The sequence below is a fragment of the Eschscholzia californica genome, unplaced genomic scaffold (genome assembly GCF_041429995.1).
Source record: "Eschscholzia californica isolate CP2 unplaced genomic scaffold, dmEscCali1.0.p SCAF_5, whole genome shotgun sequence".
In the NCBI taxonomy this organism is placed as follows: domain Eukaryota; kingdom Viridiplantae; phylum Streptophyta; class Magnoliopsida; order Ranunculales; family Papaveraceae; genus Eschscholzia; species Eschscholzia californica.
This window is the reverse complement of record NW_028238472.1, coordinates 14,955,704-14,979,741: the sequence shown is the minus strand read 5'-3', so window position 1 is coordinate 14,979,741 and position 24,038 is coordinate 14,955,704. Positions and strand designations below refer to the sequence as shown.

The 24,038-nt window shown below is 37.0% G+C and overlaps 1 protein-coding gene across 2 annotated transcripts; it reads left to right on the top strand.

Moving 5' to 3' along the window:
• Positions 1-12,785: 12,785 nt before the first annotated feature.
• Positions 12,786-14,690, top strand: LOC147537360 (flavin containing monooxygenase FMO GS-OX-like protein). Of its 2 annotated transcripts, none has more exons than XM_086642166.1 (2): positions 12,786-13,464; positions 13,738-13,869. In XM_086642166.1, exons 1-2 carry the CDS (start codon positions 12,864-12,866, stop codon positions 13,839-13,841), a joined length of 705 nt encoding a protein of 234 aa, XP_086498292.1. In that variant the 5' UTR covers positions 12,786-12,863; the 3' UTR covers positions 13,842-13,869. The 2 variants fall into 2 exon arrangements, with proteins under 2 accessions (XP_086498292.1, XP_086498293.1); XM_086642167.1 differs by lacking the exon at positions 13,738-13,869 and adding an exon at positions 14,304-14,690 and having other exon boundaries at positions 12,788-13,464.
• Positions 14,691-24,038: the final 9,348 nt, after the last annotated feature.

The following is a 24,038-nucleotide window of genomic DNA, read 5'->3' as shown; positions in this document are numbered from 1 at the left end:
GTATGTTTTATTAATTTGGATAAAATAAAAAAGAATGATGTCAATTAAGCAAAGTGTAACATACATTTTAAAAGTGGAGAACATATCAAACTGCTGCGGAAAGTGCACCAAAGTTTTTGGTCTATTTACATTTATTAATAACACAACGTATGTGTAAAAGTGCAGCTAAGAGTGCGCCAAAAAATTAATATCGTCTGAAAAAAGCTTGAAGAAAATATATGTGAAGTTGTAGCGCTCTCAAAGCTCCTTTTCAGCGTCCTTCTGTGGTTGAGAAGAGCAACACATCGTCTCAAGGGAGCTTTGTACCACGACTACCTTTCGCTGAGCCAAAATTGGTCAGCCTTGACCAGTCATTGAAATCAATTGATTGACTTGGGTGGCCCTGCCCGTGTGGGATACCTTAATAAGCATGAACGTGACCTTGACTAAACCAATAGAGAGGTAGAACGAAGAACTCTATCACCAGAGCCCTGACATGGGAGAACTGCACAAGTCCTATAGGCCCCTTGAGTCGTGTCAAGACTTAAAAGGCGACAGAAGGATGGTCCGGAGTGAAGCTCTGCAACATGAAGCCTTGAAATGGGGGGTCTGGAGAGGTATGATCGACACCTTGAGCTCTGCTCTACTTGAGAGAAATTTCGGTTACACAGGAGGCTAGTTAACTCCAAGTATCCGCTTGCCTTATCATGTGACACGTTATTACCCGTTGTGATAAGAAAGATTTTATTAACGACCCTACCACGTGGCCTCTTTTAAGCCGGTGAGACACCACCGCCATGCAAGCCTTTATAAAAACATAGGTTTACTCTGATAAGGGATCTGATCCTTTCCCTTCGATTAGTTTGACTTTCAACCTGTACCACTGAACTGACTTTGAGCGTTGAATTTTCTTACAGGTGTTGTTACTCATGGTTATGGGTTCTGTTGTTGACAATTGAATAATATCGCACTATACAAATATACAATAATACAAATATGATAACAAAAAAACTTATCTTATTTGATCGAGGCAAGTGGTCACTCTTTTCTTAAGACAATCATGTCCCCGCAGTAGTGCTAACGATTCTATGTACATTTGTCTCCCAAGATACAATGATCACGTCGTACAGAAAGAAGCACTACAATTCTATACGCTCCAACGAACTCTCAAGTTACTATGTTCTCATACACGACTCTAGACGACTCAATTTTTGTCCTATAATACTTTATTAAAAGCAGTCCAAAAAATTTATCTAAAAGAGAAATTAAGTTGTGTATATATAGAGTTAGTCGTGACTCTACAAATCCACAAGATGGCTCTCCATATAGGTTGTGGCTCATAACTTGGGTCTTGTCACAAGTACCAATTGGATGTAATTTCACTCAAACAAAAAAATTATTTATATAGTAAATTCTTTTCCAACAACGGGTACCCCCCATCTCCTCAGTAGCATTACAGAAAAGACGCGACTTTGGGGAATAAGGAAAAATTTCTGGGGAATAAATTCTCTAGGGAATCCATGTTTCTTTGTAAACTCTCCAAGGCGTATTTTCCTATGAAGAATATAGAAAAAATTTACAAAATTAACTTTAAGTAATTTTTTTATCTCAAGTCATTTTCCCTCTTTCTTATTCCCCTCCTCTTTATTATTCTCTAGAGAAAAACTCATCCATCTCATGTCCTCCATAACTTTTAGCCAAATTTTTTGTTCTTCCTTCTCCATTACTTCTCTTACTTATCTTCCCTAAATCTTCAACCCCTACTACTCTAACTTCTCTAAACTCAGAAAGAAAGTTAGAGCGATAAATAAGGAAAAAACATTCTAAACCCTAGAAATCATCAAACAACATCTCTTGAACACTACAAAAACACGTTCTATTGCCGACGGGGTTTGCCGACGGTTTTACCCATAACCGTCGGGGCTAAGCATACTGCCGACGGTTTTCTGACAAACCGTCGTCATAGGTGCACTAATGCCCACGGTTTTATGGGAAACCCGTCGGCACATAACACCACGGTGGCCTCCCTTTTAATCGGACGTCCAAAGCAAGTTTCTTCATCTATTTATCCTCCTCAAGAGAGGTAAACACATTCTAAACCCTAGAAATGAGTTATTTTGAGTCCTAAAATATATTTTTGATCACTTCTAAACATAATAGGTTTGTGATCCATGTGTTTTAGGGTTTAGTACTACTGATTAGAAGAAAACAAAGCTTTGGAGAAAAAAAATCAAAAAAAAGAAACACTTGGAAGAAGTTTAGGGGTTGAATCCTTAGAAATTTTTTGTTTAAGTTTATAAAAGCTTCTTCTAAATTTTTTTATGCGATCTTCTAAAAATTGAATTTTTTAGGTCCCAAAATTGGAAGTCCTATAGCAACAAATAGAAATAAAAAAGTCAATCTCAATTAACTAATTTTGTAACAAAATTTTATTCCATGGCGATTTTCTTTACTCCCCAAAGTCGCGGCCTACAGAAAAATAGTGACTCGAAAATTAAGACAATCTTCTAGAAGCCACTTTTGGATATCATCACTTTGGCACTAGAGGAAGGGGGGAGTCAGTTCAACAAATGCAACACTTGTATCCACGAATCCCACAACTCCCAACGTGTTTGAGCCCTCGAATCTGCCATTACCATGACAGAAAACGAGGACTTGATAGAAGAGGTAGCCCATTTGAAAGAAGAGAAGAAAAAAGACGCTGACATGTTAGAGTATAGCACCAGGCCCACTCGACAAGCCCGACCGACCATAAGCAAGGGGCAAACCGACTAGGGTTAATATTATAGGAAGTTGCTATATTATGTAATATTTTATGTATAAGTAAGTTTCCAATATTCCTAGATTACTTCTATATGTAAATCACTTGTAAACCTATAAATACCCATGTAAACCAATGAATACAACACACAGAGAATTCTTTCTCACATCTCTCTCTCTCTCTCACGATTTCTCTCCCTCTCTCTCTGTGTTCAGTTAACTGTTATCTCAATTATTCAAGAGGTGATTTACCTCTTCACATGACACCTTGGCTATGTTTCTCGTTACCTTCATTAGGATGCAAAAAGAGCTCGACTAGATAAAGATACATAAGGAAAATGAAACAAGGAGCTTCCTCAGTCCCTTATAAGAAATCTGAGGCAAAGGGTAACTACTTTATTCATGGCTTATTATCGCATAATATTGTGGGAAAAAGTAAACAAGGAATTAAAATCCATTTTTAGTTATTCTCAGTGAAATCTACACCATTGATCAAAATAAATTACTCAAGATTTAAAAACCAACTTCACAAACTCTTTTGTAAAACATGTTACTTTCAAATCAAAGAGGTATAAAAATGTGTGTGACATATTCTTCAAAATTTTAAGACGATTTTTCATTCCAAATCGAAGTAAGTTTTACACTAGAATTTGTGAAAGATAATTTGATGTTTATATTTTTTGTTATCAAGGGTTTTTGTTCTTCTTATTTGAATTAGTGCTCAAATGGGTATAGCGGGTGTAGATAGTCTAGACTCCATTATATATGAAGTATCGTCGGAAAAAGAATTGAGAGAAGTTCATTTGAGCAGTTTTTAACAATTAGGGGTCAACTGACCAGAACTTCCGCGACGAGCGTCATCAGACCCGATTTTCCATTTTTGATCCAAAGTTCCAAAAGGAGTAATATGTGTACAAAATATTTTGACTTAGTTTGTGACTTGATGACTCACCTTCACTAAAAGCATAAAAAATTAAAATCTAACAACGATGTGGATAATTTTGTATGTGAGTCATCCTGTCACATTCTCTTAACCAAAAAAAAGTCATCATGTCACATATTAAGTCGAGATCTCTTGTACCCAGACTATTTAGCAAGTTGGAAACATTTATAGGCGTCTAGGGGAGGGAATCGGGCGGGTATGGGCGCCCATGGGTAGTGCAACCTCGGGTGGGTCGGGCATATTTTGTAAGTGGCTATTAGGGCGTTCGGGTTTAGAGGACGGGTAAATTTGAAATTCTCACTGCCCATTACCCTCCCATGCCCGTTTAGCGATGAGGGTAAGTGGCTATTAGGGCGTTCGGGTCTAGAGCCGAGTATTTTTTATTAATTTCCAAACTCTTCTCTTCATTGTAGATAGGCGATGTGGAACTAAACACTATAAAGGAGATGTGTCTTCAACCATTCTATAAGCGTAGCCAAGCCTCCATTCTTCAAACCAAATGATGTGGGACAAAAGCTTTATGATTGCTTGTAATAATTTTCTCACGTGTAAGTGCATAATGTGGGATTATGTACAGATTTAGTTCTTTATTTTGAGTGGTAGATCATCACAGTCCCGCGTCCCAGATAAGTAGTAAAACCTCCATAGATTGTAGTTACAAGTCCAACAACTCTCTTTTTTTTTTTTTTTTTGAGAATTCGACTACGGTTTACGTTAGTCGTTACAAGGCATTGATGCATCATAGAGATGTAATGAGCACGATAACCGCCTACTTTAAACTGAGACTGAAAGAGGCCTAAAGCCCGACAACGAAGAGGCCTAAAGCCCGACAAATTATTACATTATTCATAGCCTACATTACATAGGATAAATCTTGATGGTAACTGCTTCCACCGAGACTCGATCCCACGACCTCATGGTCTTAAGAGGGGTGTCCAACCGTTACACCAAAGGGTGGTGGACGTCCAACAACTCTCTTGTGACTATGTACAAGGCTCAGTTCAGACAACCTTAGTGGAAGGTATATTATTTCTTTATATGTGAATAGGTCTACGGAGAAAAAAATGGGTCTATTAATACACAATTCTTAGAAATTTTTATGTCGTTGTTGTGGGCGCCTGTCGGGTGGTATCTTGCGGGCTCGGGTGTGGGCGGGAGCATGGGTGAGCCTTTTCACCCGAGCCCGCCCACTATATTTGTAGGGTTTTGGTGTATCCTATACACTACCTAGTGTTGTAAGCGGAATCTCAAACATCTCATGTTTAACACTAGATTGCCCAGGACCTATATGCATAAACTAATCAATGAACTAGAGAGGGATAAATACCTTAACGCGTTTTTCCCTCGAACCATTCCAATCGCATGCAAAGATCGAGAGCTCCAACTGTAGCTCCTCTACTTGAGACACCGAGTGAATAGACTTGATCTCCCTTCCTTTCAGACTGCTAGGACTTAGTAGAAGGTTGAGAAGAACTCTTCTTCTTGACTAGATTGATAGAATGGGAACTTTCTCTCTATATTCCTCTCTCTCCAATAGCTGTATATTCAGAGAGACAGAGAGCTGTATAATTTTTCCTTAGAGAAAAATCCACACCTTTTCTGTTCTCAACTGACCCAATATATATACAAACCCTAATTAGAATCTCATTCAGATTAGGTTTTCTATTTTCTGGGTCACAGAAAAGATAATTACCAAAATACCCTTTTTGGGGTATTTTGATAATCCCCTTAAGTGTGGCCGGCCAGGGCAGCCCACCATGGGCCTTATGTGGCCGGCCCACTTACTCTGGTCGGCCATCTCATGGCCGGCCCAAAGAGCCTCCTTTCTATCTTGTCCCGAATCTCCATTCGGACCCTTTCGGCCTTTCCAGTTGAATCCCATCCAACTTTAGCCAGTTCCCGTCTAGTCAAATCTCTCCGATCAAGTTACCACTCTTATGTGTAACCCGTTGTAGGATCCGGTCTATGTTAGCCTCGAATCAACTCCTTGATCCGATGATCGTAGTTGGCTTCTAGCAAAGCATTACGACCCCTAATTGGACCGGACTGGATGATCTTTACGTGTGGTCATCGTTATCCTAACTGACAAATTGATCGCATTGCCACCTTGGTCGAAGGACACTCCTTCGGAAGGACATCTCCTTCAGACCGAACGGATAAATCCTTCAATATTCCCCCGGGTCGGGTGGGATAAGACCGTCTCAGTCATGTGCTCCCAAGGGTCAATTTGGGCCCCAGGCGCCCGTAGCGGTTGTCGGGTGGATATCCCACCCCTAGATAGAGCCACATGGGTCACTATGTCAGCTCATCCATAGGGGTCGCTCTGTTACTGGAAAGAGTAACAGTAAAGAACAAGAAAAACCAAAACCAGACAGAGTCACAAAAATCGTGTACAGAGAATTACTAAAATCCTCATGTTTTGAAAAGCTCTTTACATAAATCCCCATGTTCCATTTATAATTACATTTTGCACCAACTTATATTAGATTTGGCTTTAAAACTTTTAATATTACTTTCTTACCTCTTTACATTTTACACCACCTTTCAATAACTCGTTTACATATTACACCAGGTTTTCAAAATGAACGGACAAGATGAAACCAAACTATAGACGTTTTTTAACCATTTTTTACTCCTTTTGAGCCATACATTTTCCTATTTAAACCCATGAAACCACCCTAAAAACTCCACTTCTACTTTATCTTCACCACTACCATCAACAACCATAACTTGATATTTATTTTATGGCTTCTTCAAATGCAAGACCACAACAAGAGGTAGTTTTTTGACTCTACATCAATTCAACAATAACTACATCAATTCGACAAAGACTAACATTTATTCGACAAAAAAGTAACATCCATTCGACAAAAAACTAACATCCATTTAACAAAAAACTAAAAGTTAATTGTTATGTTGTTGTTCCTCACACCTCGCCATGTAATGGTCTGATTCGACAAAAAACTAACATCCATTCGAAAAAACTAACATCCATCAGGTTCTGGTTCATCTTCCTCAACTACAAATCCATTTTGAGCCCAAAAACTATCTTCATCTTCCTCATTTACACAAATATCATCTAACCCCACTACATTGCCTGTTATCGGATCTATTTTAGCCTAAAAAAATACTGGAATACGATCGAAAAGGTCATCTTGAATATCTTCATCAATTGTTGGCGTAGTCTCGCTGGCAGCAGTAGTACCACCTGTTGATGTCGAAAAATAGTTTCCCGTTAATCAGTCATGAAATAGGGACTTGTTGCATGAAATAGAGACTTGTTGCATGAAATAGGGACTTAAGATCTTTAACTGACTGGGATCTTTTAGGGAGATTCCGAGATTGAGTCGGTAAGCTTGTGGCGTGCTTCTGCCTCCCCAGTTTAGGGTGTGAGGTGTCAGCCTAGCTTTGTGGGCACCCCTCATTTCTTTAGAGATTTCAGGGTTGATCTGATCGTACTGTAGACAAAACAGGGCTAATACCTCTTAACTGATCCTGGTCGACCTCCCAGTCTAGGGTGTAAGTGGCGGAGCTTTGTGGGTTCAGCGGTCCTGCTGCCTTAAGCTGGGTTGACCCGTTGGACTTTTGGTTTATTATTGACTTCTTGACCTTAGTCAACGTCTGGACAATTTATGCATCATCATGAGTCCCGCCACTCCTTAGTCGAAAGTAGAAAAACTAAGAAGTAGAAGTCACTCTCGAGTTTGGGCGTTAAATATCTTAAATAACCTTGAAGACAATGGGTATACCTGGACTAGAGCTGTTTCGTGAAGCTCGATCGTTCTTTTTTATGTTGCAAGCTCCGTGTTCCGGGGCTGATTTTAGCTGAGCCATTTTCGAAGCCTTGTTTCTCGTAACTGTGCTGGTGCAGTTCTGATGGTCAGGGTTGTTTAGCTAGAGCAAGCTAGGTGGTGGTTTCTGAGAGATGTACCCACGTATCGTCTCTCGCGTGACACGTTTCGATTTCGTGTCCCAGGAGATAAATTTCTACTTTCATGCGTGATTTTATGACGTCATAGACTTGATCCTCTGATCACGCGCTTTCGGCGTTGATCTCTAGGACAACTGCCCACGGTACCTCTGTTTCTAGAGTGTCATCTTGAGATATCTCTATTCCACGTCCCTCGACACGTCATCCTAGAGATCAAAATAGAGTGTTGCATTGGAGAGAGTTTTTAAGAAAAAACTCTGAAAATCATATGTTATACTTAGAGTTTCTAAGATTAGGAGCATCTCCAATGCAAAACTCAAAAGAAACTCTAAATATCGCATGTGTCGAGATTCAAATGTCAATCTCTAATTTTTCTCTTTCCTATTTGTCAAAATTGAGATCCTCTATTTGAAGGACTTCTCCGATGCAACACTTTAAAACTCCAAAAATTGCTTATGTGACATTTATTTTCATTAAAATATATGAAACTGTTGAGTTGGCATTTAGAGATATCTCAAGAGGACGCTCCATTTCTAGAGTGTCCTCTTGAGATATCTCCATTCCACCCTCGACACGTCATCTTGGAGATTTGAATTGAATTTTGCATTGGAGATGAACTTTGAGATAAGAGCATCTCCAATGCAAAACTCAAAAAAAACTCTAATTGACTTATGTGTCGAGTCTCAATTGAGATTCTTGATGGAGACCATCAAGATGGGCCTCACGGCCGAACTAGTTAGAGGGCCTCATGGCCGAGCCCATTAGGGTTAGAGTTTAGGAGTTTCCATGTTTTAGTATTTCCTACTAAGTCTAGGTTTAGAAGTTTCTTTGTTTGATTATCTTTGATATTTAGGAATCCTAATTTGAGTCTATCTAGAAGTTTCCAAGTTCCTATAAAAGGAAGTCAGGTCTGTCCTTGTTATTCAGATCAGAGAATATTATCAAACAAGTTTATTATTATTCAAGTTATTAATCAACTTTATTGTTTATCGTTATTTTATCATTTTTATTTCGTTAGTTTAGTTTATTAACAATGGTGGATTCCATTACTTTTACGCTTCCGCAACAATCTACATCAGCTGGTATTCAGAGCTTCAAGAATCTGGGAACAGATAAATTTTTTTTAGATACTTCTCATCTTGAATGTTGGAAAAATCTTCCGCGTTTAGGTTGGGATCCTTTTAGGGATGCACAACAACTCTATGTTGATCGTAAAGATCAAAACGTTAATGTCGTTTCCAAAATCCCTATGTTTGATTGTCAATATCATATAGATTTTTGGATTCAACAGATGGAGGATTGGTTCGTAAATCAAGATATACATGTTGAAGATAAAGTTTTTGTCGTAGAACAACACATGACTGAGAGAGTCTATGCAAAATTCAACGAGATGCAATGGAGACTCGTTGATCAAGGAAGAAAGTTCATAGACGATTGGGATCAATTGAAAAGTATTTTCAGGTATGTTTTTCTTCCCTCGAATGAATACTTATTTTATGAAGAATCTCGAATCGAATCGAACAAAATTTTATCCAAAATTCCGTCGACAACTGTGATTAATATTGTTGAAGGAGGGGTTCCTGATACAGTGAATACTAGTTTTTCAACGACGGAGAAAGAAAAGTTTGTTAAGACAAATAAAGAAGAATTGAAAAACACGAGACCAGGCGATTTCCTTCATCCATATATACTCCCAGGAGACGAATTAGTTGTGTCGAATCATAAAATACTTTCTCCTCCATTGATTTCTTCATGGCTTTCAACTTCAAAGAATCATACAACCCCTAATTATTCAAGTATTGTTCATCGTCCCTTAACCCTACTGGAGAAGGATAAAAATACTCATCATGGTTTTGTTTGTCCGGTGGAGACACTAACTAAATTAATTACAATGGCGGAGGAAACCGTAGTTCCTAAACAAGAAATCATACCTGTTCATAAACCAAAAAGAACCATTGGTGTAGAAGAGGTGAAAAGTGATGAGTGTGGGGGCATTGAGTGTTTGAAAACAATTCAGTCTCCCTCAATTGATTCTGATATAAAGAGCTTGTTAACTTTCTCCAAGAAAGGAGTTAATTATTATTGCAAAAGTTGCTCAATTAAGTTAACAAAAAGACCTCCAGGATCCTCGGTTGACATTCCCGCATACGTGTTTCTGGACTCCAATGATAGAAATCAGAACCATATCCATGCATTTAGTGTAGTTGATTCAGAAACTTATACTAAACCTAATACAACATCTGATGGTTATGATATATTGAGATGCATTCCCCGAAAGGAGGATGCTGTCAATGCAAACTTTGAAGCTGAAATCACAAAAAGAAAAGTTCTTATTGATACTTCTTCGCATAGCGAGGTAAAGGGTCTTTCAACTTCTAGTGTCGCTCGATATATAGCCAATGGGCATGTATTTTTGGCAAATTATCACCATGAGCATGAGGGTTTCTCACATGATCACACCATTACATATTCAAAGAATCATGAAATCAAACTCCCTGGAAACAAAAACTCGGTCCTCAGTGTTTATATTAGAAAGGGCTTCATGGGTAGGACCTCCAAACTTTCAAAAGATGTGGAATGGGCAGACTTAGGATGCACTCAATGTTCATGTATTATTGGTGTGTACACTTTCATGCGTGATGAACATGATCCACTCGATGGTGGTGTTAGATTATTCAACTATTACATCGGTACGGATGTACGAGGTATATATAGTGGTAATAATGATGGAGTAGCTTCACTTGGACGAGAAGATATTCTGGACCTTAATGTTGATGCTCTTGGTCTCATGGAGGAAGATAATGATGACCACGGAGAAGAAGAAGAAGAACAACCTGGGTTAACTTCTTTTAGCCTGAATAAGTCAGTTCATTCTGGTTTGGATTCGATCAATCCATATTCTTGTTTAGGTGCATCTGACTTTAATGAAGGATTTAAATTTGTTGCGGAACCAAACATGAGAGAATCCGATTGGAAGGTGTTCGTTGAGTTGTCTGTGAGGGATGTTGCTACTTCGATATGTAGGATTTGTGGGTAGCCATATAGAGATGATCTCCAACATTCATTACAAACTCTTGAGCAAAAGAAGTTTCATGGATTTGAACCAACTATGTTTACTTGGAACCCGATGATTACTGGTTTTGCTCGAAACCACCAAAGTCATAAAGCTTTTAAGTTGTTCAGGGAAATATTGAATTTTGGGTTTCACCCCAAGTCAGTAATTTTTTTTGGTATCTTAGGGACACAACGTCATGATTTTATCCATAGGTGGGGTCCGGACCGAATATCTTTACGATCACTACTCTCATAGAAGTGTACTTTGCATGTGGGCTTGTGCATTGTGCGTTCAATGTGGTCGATATGTCTTTGATTCAGGTGTATGTGGCTAGAGAACTTCCTACATTGACAAATATTGATGGAGTTTTAGTTTATAAAATTCACGAAGATGAACGTGGAAAGATAACTCAAGTTGTTATTAAGAGAGAAGAAACAGAGAAAGTTATAAAGTGGATGAAGAAATTCAAGATTAATTTTTCCATAAAGTATTATGTGGTGTTTGTAGTCTTCTTCATCAAATTAAAAGATGACGGGAGATGTTGCAATTTGTTGGAAGTTTTTGTCCTACATTTATTTTTGCAATATTCTTTGCACTATGAGATTGAAGCTTGTGACTTCGTCCAAGTGGGTGTCCTTCAACCCCAATGCACTGTTCGCTCGAAGTGGGAATTAAGGATTGCATTATTGAGTCTCACTTGAGGGCAAGTTCGTTCTCGGTCGGGGAGTATGATGGAGACCATCAAGATGGGCCTCACGGCCGAACTAGTTAGAGGGCCTCATGGCCGAGCCCATTAGGGTTAGAGTTTAGGAGTTTCCATGTTTTAGTATTTCCTACTAAGTCTAGGTTTAGAAGTTTCTTTGTTTGAGTATCTTTGATATTTAGGAATCCTAATTTGAGTCTATCTAGAAGTTTCTAAGTTCCTATAAAAGGAAGTCAGGTCTGTCCTTGTTATTCAGATCAGAGAATATTATCAAACAAGTTTATTATTATTCAAGTTATTAATCAACTTTATTGTTTATCGTTATTTTATCAGTTTTATTTCGTTAGTTTAGTTTATTAACAATGGTGGATTTCATTACTTTTACGCTTCCGCAACAATCTACATCAATTCTCTTTCCCATGTGGCTAACTTGAGTGTCTCTAATTCAAGTCATTCTCCAATGCAACACTCTAAAAAACTCTAATAGATACACATGTCACACATTCATTTAATAGGAAAAAGTGGTTGAGAAAAAAGACTTTCTATTGGTCTAAAAATTAATTTTGATGACTATGACACTTAAGACTCAAAAGAGATTTCAAAAATAGAGTTTCTAGTTGAGACCTCTTAAAACTTAATGCTCCACATCATCTTAAGATCTCAATTGAGTTTTGTGTTGGAGAGGTTTTTTCTCAAACAAAAACTCTAAAGTCCTAGGTGGCGCTTAAGATTTTAAGATTGAGTCTTGCATGGGAGATACTCTAAAAATTTTAAAAGTCTTACGTGGCACTCCGAGTTTCTAAGAGCATCTCCAATGGGACACTCTAACAAACACTCTAAAAGTCCTAGTTGTCAAGGGCCAATAGAGATTCTCTTTCCTAAATGTCAATATAGAGACACTCTAATTTTTGTTGGTCTCCAATGGAGATCTCTAAAGTGTCTACACTTAATACACATGTCCTTTTTCAATTCAATAGATAAAAAGTAGTTGAAAAGCAAGATTTTCTATTGGTTGAAATTTAAAAGTAACACTTAGAGAGTCTCAAGTAGACACTCTCATTTTAGAGTTTCTCTCTCTAGACACTCTATAATAAATGTGTCCACCTCATATTAGAGTGTCTAATAAAGTGTTCCATTGGAGATGATTTTTTATCAAAAACTCCAAAAAATCTATGTGGCACTCTAAGTGTTAGAGATTGAGTGTCCCATTGGAGATGCTCTAAGATTGAGATTTGCATTGGAGACATGAAAAGTTGAAGAGTTCTATTTTCGTCACATAGGAGTGAGAATCTCAATTGAATTTGACACACAGGACAAATAGAGATGTTTTTGAGTTTTGCATTGGAGATGGTGTAAGTGTCGGAGATGCTCTTGCATTCTCCCAATCGTGTAAGAAGTAATAACTTTTTTTTTTTTTTTTTTGGTTTCTGTCCCTCTCTCTACTTTTCCTTGTAATCGCCATGGGGCTGCATATCTCCTGCAAGTTTTCTCCATGGATTCCCTGAAACTTCCCTCTTCAGACCTTACCTCAAGAAGGGTAGCTGTAATCGGTGCTGGTGCCGCCGGTCTGATCGCATCTCGGGAATTGCGGAGAGAAGGTCATGATGTAGTAGTCTTCGAACGCAGTAACAGAGTGGGTGGCTTATGGGTTTACGATCCAAATATCGAGTCCGATCCATTAGGGCTCAACCCATCTCGAACCATAGTTCATACTAGTCTATACGAATCTCTTCGAACTAATCTTCCCAGAGAAATCATGGGTGTTCGTGATTTTCCTTTTGTTGCTGTCAATAACGATACCCAGAGGGACCCTCGAAGGTATCCAAGTCATGGGGAGGTTTTGAATTATTTGGAAGATTTTGCAGATCAATTCAATCTTTATGAGTTGATTCGATTTGAGACTGAGGTTGTTCATGTTGGATTGATTGGGGATAATGGTAATGAAAAATGGGTAGTCAAATCATCATCTAGAAGAAGAAAATCTGGTGGAGCTGATGATTATTTTTCATTGTGCAAGAATGTGGATGAGGTGTTTGATGCTGTGGTTGTTTGTAATGGGCACTATACAGAACCAAAAATTGCAGAAATTTCAGGTACTTCTGACTTGATTCTAAGATTTTTCTTGGTCTAGATTTCCAAGAAAACTCTAGTTGCATAAATTAGGGTAGATCATGTACAATAAGAAATGTGTGAGCACCAAAGACATTTCAAAGTTATAGGAAGTTTAAGCAATTATTACAAATCCACTCTTGAATTTGCAATCACAAGCTAGCAAGTCACAAGTCACACGAAATGGGATATGTATAGAAGGGTCAATAATGAGTTTAATACTAAATCTTGATGTGGGTTGTGCTGTGATGTTTTAGACATACTCTGCTCAGTCGATGCTAAGTTGTTCAACTTCAATGTGACTCGGGGGATCAGGTCGGGGGCTCAGAAGCAATTTTTTGAACTCGAAATCAATTTCTAATTAGGGGTATAATTGCTTTATTAGAAGCTTCGTTTTAACGTTTCTTCATAAGAACAAGAGATGCTGTAGAAGCTGCAATATTATTCGATTAGCTACCAAATAAAATCAATATTAGTAAATTTAAATGTCAACATGTGGTATTAGACTCATTACTAGGCTATAAACCCGTTTAGTAAACCCTGGCTAGCCTACTAATGGTTCCTGGCGTAATAGGTTCAGAAAATTCCTATTTATGGTACTTGTAAATCCAGTTTAACCGTCTACTCAGACAACTTATATAAATGAACCCACTTTTATTAAAATTCTCGGTATCAATTATTGCTAGGAATCCTTTTTCAGGTTGTACTGAATATATTAGAAAGGTTAAACTTGTCCTCTGATGCATGTTCTCTGGTATTCAGACGACAACCCGAAAAGAAACTTTTTGTGCTTACCATATGTTGCTGCCTTTTGTTATAATAGGGAACTGACATTATGGTCCGAGCAGCAAAGAGGTCAATGGTGAATGAATTAGAGTCGATGCTAGATGTGGTTGACCCTCAACATCCCGGAATGTCAGGATCAATGAAGAGGAGGAGAAGGTTTAATCTACCAGAAGGCAGTTTTCAAAAGGAAATTGAAGTAGGTGTGGCCGAGATACTGCAAATGCTCAACCAAGATTAATAGAATGGCCGTACTTTCCTGAGGTATGCTTGTAACTTAATATGATTAATAATCGCTCAAATATTATGTGTTATGCTCTTAAACCTTTTTTTCTTTGATTATTTTCCTCTATTGTTTTAGTCTACTTTATCATGGATTTGAAGTTCGATTCTTTCTATATATATGCCGAGATTAATGTGTTTATAACGTTGTTCATCTTTATTCTTTGTTCTTCTTGAGTGTCTTGATTTTGGTCTTCTAAATGATCCTATCTAGGAAATCGTAAACACTATGGGCTTGGGCGAGCTCGGTTCGTATGAAGCTGCTTAGATGCTGGCCCTTTAGAATCATTTGACCGATTTGAGAAATTTGATACCGTAAACCCATTTGATGAAGTGAGTTTACCACTTCCCGTCTCTTCGTCATAGTATTCTTGAGGTGCCTAATGGGTCGACCTTTCTAAATCATGGGTGCCCATTTCGTGGAATGTGATTGAGTCATGAGGAGAGTAGCTATATGCCTATATGTGTATTTCTTGTTTCATCAGCCAGGTATCAATCACCTAAAGATCGAGCGAACTATCTATAAAATGAGAGAAGAAATCGAAGGAACCCTATAAAAAATGAGACAAGTAAGAAATTACATATCACTGAGACATGAAAGTGGAAGAATAATAAGACTACAAATCAATAGGAAACTTCTTCAACTATTCCTGGGTCGTCTTCTTTCTCCTTTCACTCTAACTTTTCTCGTATTTTCCTCTCTTTCATTCTCTCTATCCATCTTTTGCTGACAACACGGTGCCCCTAGGCCCTAGCGGTTATATACCCTGCAACATGTGGATCAGGAAATGGGCCTAGGGTTTATACTAAGGACGTTCTTAATTAGAGTGAATACTTACTAACTAGGCTTGGGAGCCCCTTAAAAATTAAGGGCAGTTAAGACCGAAAGATGAACACTGTTCGGAAATTTTAAATGCACTCACCATTTTTCTTACATACACTCATATCTAAGGTAATTTGTGTTGACTGTTGAAGTCAGAGGAGATGCGAGTGTGACTAGTAGAAATGGTAAGTGTATATAACTAGGGGTGTACTCGAGTCGAGCCGAGCCGAGTAGTAAATTGTTCAAGTTCGGTTCGTGTATTTGACTGTCGAGCTCGAGTTCGAGCTTGAGTTCGAGCTCGAGCTCGTTCGAGTAATTGTCTACTTGTTCAAGCTCGGTTCGTATAAGTTCGAGCTCGAGCTCGCATTCTTTTAAACTCGTTTATCAAAATACTTCAAATTAAAACTTCCTAAATTATCAAAATACTTCAATGATCATTTATCACATACAATAATAATGAATAATGAATAATGATTCATGTTCCGATAATTTTTTAATGGTTGATATTTCATGTACAAGTTTCAATACTAATACGTAATTATGTACTACATACAATATTATAAGAGTATGTTAAATGAGTTGTTCACGAGTAGCTCGTGATACATAAACGAGCATGATTTTGGGCTCGTGTTAAGCTCGTGCTCGTTAATATTCGAGTCGAGCACGAGCAATAGTCGAGCCGAGCTCGAGCTCGAGCAGCTCGTTAAGAGCTCGGCTCGTGTACACCCCTATATATAACATTTCTCAACATATTTTGGTACGAGATCATCACAATATCGAGAAGATATAGGACACGGGTATGAGAATAAACTTACCTACCTGGAACAAGGATGTGACCCCATTTCACACCCATTCATATATACATTGAATGGCAATCAAAGAACATATAAAAGAACATTATTGACCAGATATGTCATAAATGAGAACTTATACTTTCACCTACTCATATTTAAGAGTTCCCAACCACAAACACCCCAAATATCACATCTTTCTCTCTCCACCTTCACAAAATCTTTTTATTCAAATTTCAGCAACATTTGTACCTCACAAATCTTTACTACACATTATAAGATTAGACTAAATTACATGTGTATCAAATCGTGGTCCTACATATATGTAAATCCAAAAACAAAAAAGTTTTGGGCATAAGAATCCACATCTCAAAACAGAACCAGATGCCATGTGGGATAGCCTCCGTAAAGGCAAATATTTGCGTAGATCAACCATTTCTAGTCATGCTAGTCAAGCTCACTCTTGAAAATGGAAGAGTATTAGCAAACAAATAGATATCATTTCCCCACTCATTCTGTGGGAAGTATATAAAAAATCCAATATTAACATTTAAAATGGCCATTTGATTCTCGATACCCTGCCTCGATACCGCGCCTCCACTTCTTGATACAAAAACTTTTTAATTTCCCTATTGTTTCCCAACTTATTCACAATAACGAATGAGACTCTCCAATCCTTCATAAACTTTCGACACTCACACATGTACTCTGATTAGAGCAATTCAACTACAGGGTAATGAGAAAGACACCATTAGATGGTCACTTATGAATTCGGTCTGTTACTGTCTCTTCCATGTATAATCACCTCATGACAACACACTATCCTCAACGAATGGAGACAATAAAATGGGATGCTATTTGGAAACTAAAGACCACCCCACTTCAACTGTTTCTTTGGAAATGTTGTACGGGTGCCCTTCCGATTCGTCAATGTATAAGGAAATACAAGGGAAACATACTTACATGTCCATATTTCAACATCACCGTATCCATTGAACATGCATTATTACACTTCCCAGAATAAATGATTATACTTAAATATTAAAAGCACAAATATCACATCGTTATATATATATATAATCATGTAAAGAAAACATTAAACGTGACAATTCGACCTAAGAGGCAAAATATGCGACTATTCTATGACACAATTGGAAAGTTAGATATGATAACGATTACCCTACCATCCCAAGTGATCAACTAAAACAGAGCATTCTCCAATTTTAATGACTATAACCCTAAACCTGACATCAATAAGCCACTTGTTAATAGGGAACGGATCCCTCCGTTATTTCCCTGTTTCAAATGAACACATACGCTTCATTCACTTATATAAATGAAAACATAGGCATTGGACTTATTCTACATGATTACAATTTTAATTTCATTGCACCTCACAAATTGAATTTATTCTAGTTAATTTTTGCAGAATTAATAACGCATCTCTATGTTAGAATAAATCGAATTCATGCAACAATTACAAAGCAAATGGATTCTATATGCTTGATTTCAAAGACCTTTGGGTCTAACATGTCTATGATTAAAAGAAAATCCCTCAAATTAAAATTTATTCTGCGTAATTTTTGTCATTATAAAATTAATACCCCATTTCTACGATACAATAAATCAAATTCTTGCAACAGTTACAAAGCAAATGGTATCTATACGCTTGGTTTAAATGGATTTTCATTTATTGTTATAAAAATATTTGTTTCGTTTCATTTTGTATTTCTCTTTTCTGTAGGTCAATGGCAATGAAATTGTTCTTATTATGGTTTGTGGTTTTGATTTTGGTTTTGGTTTTGAGAGTATGTGCTTTTGATTAAAGAAAAATAAGTGTTTTGATCTTCTCGAAAGTGTATGAAAGCGGTAAGGCATCGTTATGATTTCAATTATCTTTTTCGTTTTAATGATCTTTTATTCATCAAGTGGGGATTGAAATTATTGTGAATGATGCTCGATTAGATTCATTTTATCTCTCTAGAAATCAACCTAATCGACTATAGAATTGTCATTTTATTTGCTTAATAACCTCTTAATGTTGTTGTGCAGGGAGAAACAAATGTTCAATCTTGATGTTCGGATGGTTATGTATCCTTAAGGGGACAAGCTTTCACCTCTCTTCAATGTAATAGATTTGAATTGTAAATTTATTTTAATAATTTTGAGTTTAATAATGTGGTTAGTTTGAGTGATCTTATGATAAAGTGGTTCGTTTCATTGTTGTCATATTTGTTTCTCCGTGAATTTGATAACGAAATTGGTTTTGTATGATCTAGGTTCGTTGTAGTTATAGAATTGTAGTGTACAAATATTTTTCAAGATTTGCATTCACAAATATTTTTTTTTTTTTGTTGAGGTGGTTTGGTTAGTTTATGTCAAAAAAAATATCTAATAAGTATAATAACAACAGATTTACTGAGCTTAGTAATCTGTTTATCCAAAGTTATTTCACTTTAATTTACTGTTGATGAGTCCGGGTTTCCTTCATTTTTGTTTCATTTTTCATATTGAACTTATTCAATTTTTTCATTTTTGTCTAATTTGTCCCCTATGCTTGATATTCACGTTGGTCCAATTACTTTTGTTTTTATAGAATCTATGGTGACTCTAAGTTAGCTTAAACTAAATTTCTTCTAATGTTAGCGATTTTGTTGTGCATTTCAATAACTTCATGTTGTTTGAGGTCGAAGAAAAATCCTCAATTAATCCATACTTATTTTTCGAAGTACACATGTTTCTTATTTGCTTTATGTTCGAATAGGTGATATTGATTTGGTAGAAATTGTTTTTGAAATCGTAAAATAGTTGAAACCTAGAAGTTTTCATTAAATTTTAATGTGTTTTTATTCTATAGTTTGCTTTTAGAGATTTACTTTCTCAAACATTTAGTTTGATTTATTTCTGTTAAGATGGGATCAAACAATTTTGATAACAAAAGATCTCTTTTTGCAGACAGATCTCGGACAACATAATCATAGGACAGGAGATCATCCACTCCATGAAAAAGATGAAAGGGGCAACAGGATACTTTGGGTTGAAGCTGGATATGTCTAAGGCTTTTGACAGGATAGAATGGAATTTTATCACGGGCATCATGAGGAACTTAGGATACTCAGAGCATTGGATCAAGATGATAGACAGCTGTCTATCTACTTCTTCTATGGCTGTCCTAATTAATGGTCGTCCGGGACCTTTATTCCATCCATCCCGAGGAATTAGACAAGGAGATCCTCTCTCGCCTTTTCTCTTCACTTTGGTTATGGAAGGCTTAAGCAGAATGTTAATAGCAGACAGGGACTCTGATACCTTCATAGGATTCCCTTCTAACCACTCAGACCTATCCATCGCACATCTCCTATTTGCGGATGACTGCATCATATTTGGACGGAACTCCATCGATAACATTCACATACTTAAGAACATTCTTAGGATCTTCTGTGAGTCCACAGGTCAGATGATTAATTACACGAAGTCTAACATCTTCTACTCAAAGAACTCGCATCCCAAATTCAAGCGCCTCATCATGCGCTTGTTAAAAGTCAGGAATGCCTCCACGTCGGAAAAATATCTCGGGGCTCAGCTTTTCATTGGTGCTAATAAAACCAATGCGTTTAAAGATATTCTTCAACAGATACAGAAGAAACTTGAGAGTTGGAATCACTCCTTCCTATCTCAAGCTGGGCGCACTATCGTTGCTGCAACGATAGTGGCGGCCGTACCCCGATACCAAATGCAATGCTTCGCCATACCTAAAGGTGTAAGTAAACGCATTATGACTTTGCAAAAGTCATTCTGGTGGGGTAAGTCTCGCGGCATTTGCACGAAGGCATGGTCGTCCATCTGCCTCCCCAAGGCTCTGGGAGGGCTGGGTATTCATCTGCCAGAGCTGGACAACAAAGCTATGCTTTGTAAACTAGCCTGGCGGGTTAAAGCTGAGCCTAATGCTCTGTGGGTCAGGTTCTTAAAAGCCAAGTATTTTCCTCACAAAGAGAGCCCAGGCCCAGTCAAACCCAATTACTCCTGGACCTGGAACACCATCAGGAAACACATGGATCTTATAGAGGACTTTCTTACGTGGGAAGTTCACAATGGTAATAAAATCAATATATGGAAAGACAACTGGATTCCAGATATTAATACCCCCTGAATCTTCAAAATGAAACTAATATTACGAAAGTTGCTCAACTTATCCAGAATAACGAATGGAATGAGGAGGTTCTCTCCAGAATCTTCGACCCCCAGGCTCAAAATTTAATCAAAGCGATTCCTATCGACTCAGAAGGAGAAGATCAAAGAAAATGGACTCTCAACAAATCAGGAAGGTTTACAGTCAACTCTATGTATAAATACCTTTCAACCAGCATGAATTCCCCCCTCTTCATAACCCAAATTGGAAATTCATCTGGAAGCTTCCCACTATTCCGAGAATCCAAACCTTTATATGGAAGATTTGCACGCAAACCCTCCCAGTTAGGAAAAGAATAGGCAAATTCATTGATGGCAACACGAACTGTCCCAACTGCGCGGAAATCGAATCTATTGAGCACGCTCTCCTTCACTGTCCTTTAGCTAAAAATATTTGGTTCTACTTCAATATTATCTCTGAGAATATTTCGAATGTGGCGGATTGGATCTTTTCTTGGGAGAACACTACCCCGCTGAACGATCATGAGATCCAGAACCTTTTAGCTACGATCCTTTGGATCATATGGAAAATCAGATGTGACCACTGTTTTCAACATGAAATTAATGATCTTACACATATAATCAAAATGATACAAAATTTCCCTAGAAATGATAACATTAAGTTGAATAAGAACAAACCAGAGGAATCTAAATGGACACCACCTAAACGTGGATGATTGAAAATGAATGTTGATGCATCTTACATGAATATTCACGAAATAACGGGTACGAGTCTGATTATTCATGACTCGGACGCTAAATTTATAGAAGCTCACACCTCCATTGTGAGAAGTAGAAACAGCGAAGAAGGTGAGGCTATAGCAATTCTAAAAGGCCTGCTCTGGGCGGTCGAACATAACTATAACCTTATAAACATAGAAAGTGATAATCTTAATATCATCCAGAACATCAAAAACAGTAAAAATGGAATTCAATGGCAATCCTGCATCCACATCCAAAAAATCCATGAAATTAAAAGCAAGCTGGATAGAGTCTCTTTCACTTTCTCTTGCAGGTCTTCTAATGCCGCAGCGGACAAGCTAGCTAAGAGGGCACGGAAAAAACACAAATCAGAAACTTGGAGTAGAATTCCTTATTTTATTTCGAAACTGTATTGTAATGACACTCTTATTACTTAATGAAATAGCACTCTTTAACAAAAAAAAAAAAAAAAAAACAAATGACATAGCTTTTTAGCCATGTCATAACTTGCATCTATAAATCTCGGACGTTCATTTCTTATTTTTGAATCATGACCCTTCTTTTTCAAAGAGTCTTTAGAATTTACAAGTGTAAAAGTGAAAATTACTTCCCACTTCACATAAAATTTCACACTATCATCTCTCTCGTCTATCTTCTCTCTCTTTAAATACATAAGATCCTCTGTCTATCTTTCTCTTCTCTCTTCAAACAACCTAATAAAATCTCCACTATGATTAGAGTTATCATTTTTATTTTTTTCTATTTGAAGATTTCTAAATAACCAAAGTATGTGTCTACAAGTCGACTCCATAATTCGGGTAACATGCTTATAGAAAACTCTGTGCCCTGCTATAACCCTAGTATATATATATATATATATATTATCATACAAAAATATTACTATAATATCATTTTTTACATGGACTATAATATCATTGTTCAGTTCGATATAAGAGAATTAGAGGTTATATAAGAGAATTAGAGGTCTGACTGAGCTGCCAAGACTCAGCTAACTCAATAGTAGTTTGATTAAATAAGAAGTTAGAGAAGGTTAGTCATAGTTAAAGTAGTAGTTAGAGAAAGTTGTTATGATTAACAACTTAACTAACTATTAAGAAAGTCAGTTAATCTCTCTCTCTCTCTCTCTGTAACAAACTATTTCTTTCTCACTCTATATGATATAAATTGAGATCATCTTCTTTGTAATGAAATGATTGAAAAAGAGAATTAATAAAATTACAGAGTTTATCAAAGAGTTTTAGATAAGTTTTCATGGTATCAGATTTCTAACCAAATGAATCCCACAACCAATTCTGATGCTTCTTCTTCTTCAAATCACCATCACTCGATCTCCAATATAGCTAATTTCGTATCTGATAAACTTGATGGATCGAATTATCTAATTTGGAAGGATCAAGTTGAATCGATCTTATATGGTGCTGATCTAATAGATTATGTTGATGGCTCCATTGAAATACCAGCTATGAAGATTGTTGAAGATGATAGAGAAATTCTGAATCCCGAGTATAAGAAATGGAAGAAGCAAGATAGTTTTGTCCAATCTTGCTTAAAAGCAACTTTTTCACCTGAGATCAAATCAGATGTTCTTGGTTTAAAATCAACCAATGAAATCTGGTCTTATCTTGATCTCATATACACAGAAGAGTTCGAAGCTAAGAAAGATTTACTTCGTTCACAGATTCAATCTATAAAGAAAGGAAATTCAATTATTGGTGAGTATATCAGGAAGATCAAATCTCTTGCTGATGCTCTAATTGCAGTCAATGATAAGGTAACAGACATATTACATTCAGCAATGACTATGTCCTCATCATTATCATCTGAAAAACTTTCTTCAAAGTCTTTTGTATCATTATCATCTTCCTCTTCCTCAATATGAAGACCAGCAAATTAGGTTGATAGGGTTTGTTTGCTTTGGGTTGAGCATATCTAAAGAAACAATTTGCAGCCATATGACCCCATCTTTTACAGATTCCACAAGGAACTATAGTAAAATTGAAATTTTCAGCTTTTGGACCTAACTTAGGACCTTCTGTGATGTTCTTACCTTTATTAGAGTTGGAATAGCTCAATTTGACCTGATCTTGATGAAGATCATGTGTGGTCTTACTATGATTTGAATGATTTTGATAGGATTTACCCTGAGGTTTCTGCCTATGATCATTCTTCTGTCTATATTGTGATTGTCGAACAAAAAAGGCATTTTCATGTTCCTCTTGTGATTCATTGAGTAACCATTGCTCATGGTGTAGTAATTTTGACCTAAGTTCAGGAAATGTAATTCGTCCTTCTCTAATGTTCATAGAAATAACAAATTGTCTATAATCTTTCCCTTAAACCTAGAAGAGTAATTCTTCAATTATTGGTGAGTATATCAGGAAGATCAAATCTCTTGCTGATGCTCTAATTGCAGTCAATGATAAGGTAACAGACAAAGAACTTTGTAGAATTACTCTTCTAGGTTAAGGGAAAGATTATAGACAATTTGTTATTTCTATGAACATTAGAGAAGGACGAATTACATTTCCTGAACTTAGGTCAAAATTACTACACCATGAGCAATGGTTACTCAATGAATCACAAGAGGAACATGAAAATGCCTTTTTTGTTCGACAATCACAATATAGACAGAAGAATGATCATAGGCAGAAACCTCAGGGTAAATCCTATCAAAATCATTCAAATCATAGTAAGACCACACATGATCTTCATCAAGATCAGGTCAAATTGAGCTATTCCAACTCTAATAAAGGTAAGAACATCACAGAAGGTCCTAAGTTAGGTCCAAAAGCTGAAAATTTCAATTTTACTATAGTTCCTTGTGGAATCTGTAAAAGATGGGGTCATATGGCTGCAAATTGTTTCTTTGGATATGCTCAACCCAAAGCAAACAAACCCTATCAACCTAATTTGCTGGTCTTCATATTGAGGAAGAGGAAGATGATAATGATACAAAAAAATTTGAAGA

Bases quoted from the DNA above. Each gene is read 5' to 3' on its own strand.
- LOC147537360 (XM_086642166.1), top strand. From the start codon at position 12,864: ATGGATTCCCTGAAACTTCCCTCTTCAGACCTTACCTCAAGAAGGGTA. The intron at 13,465-13,737 runs GTACTTCTGACT...GTGATGTTTTAG, and splicing joins AAAAATTGCAGAAATTTCAG to ACATACTCTGCTCAGTCGAT.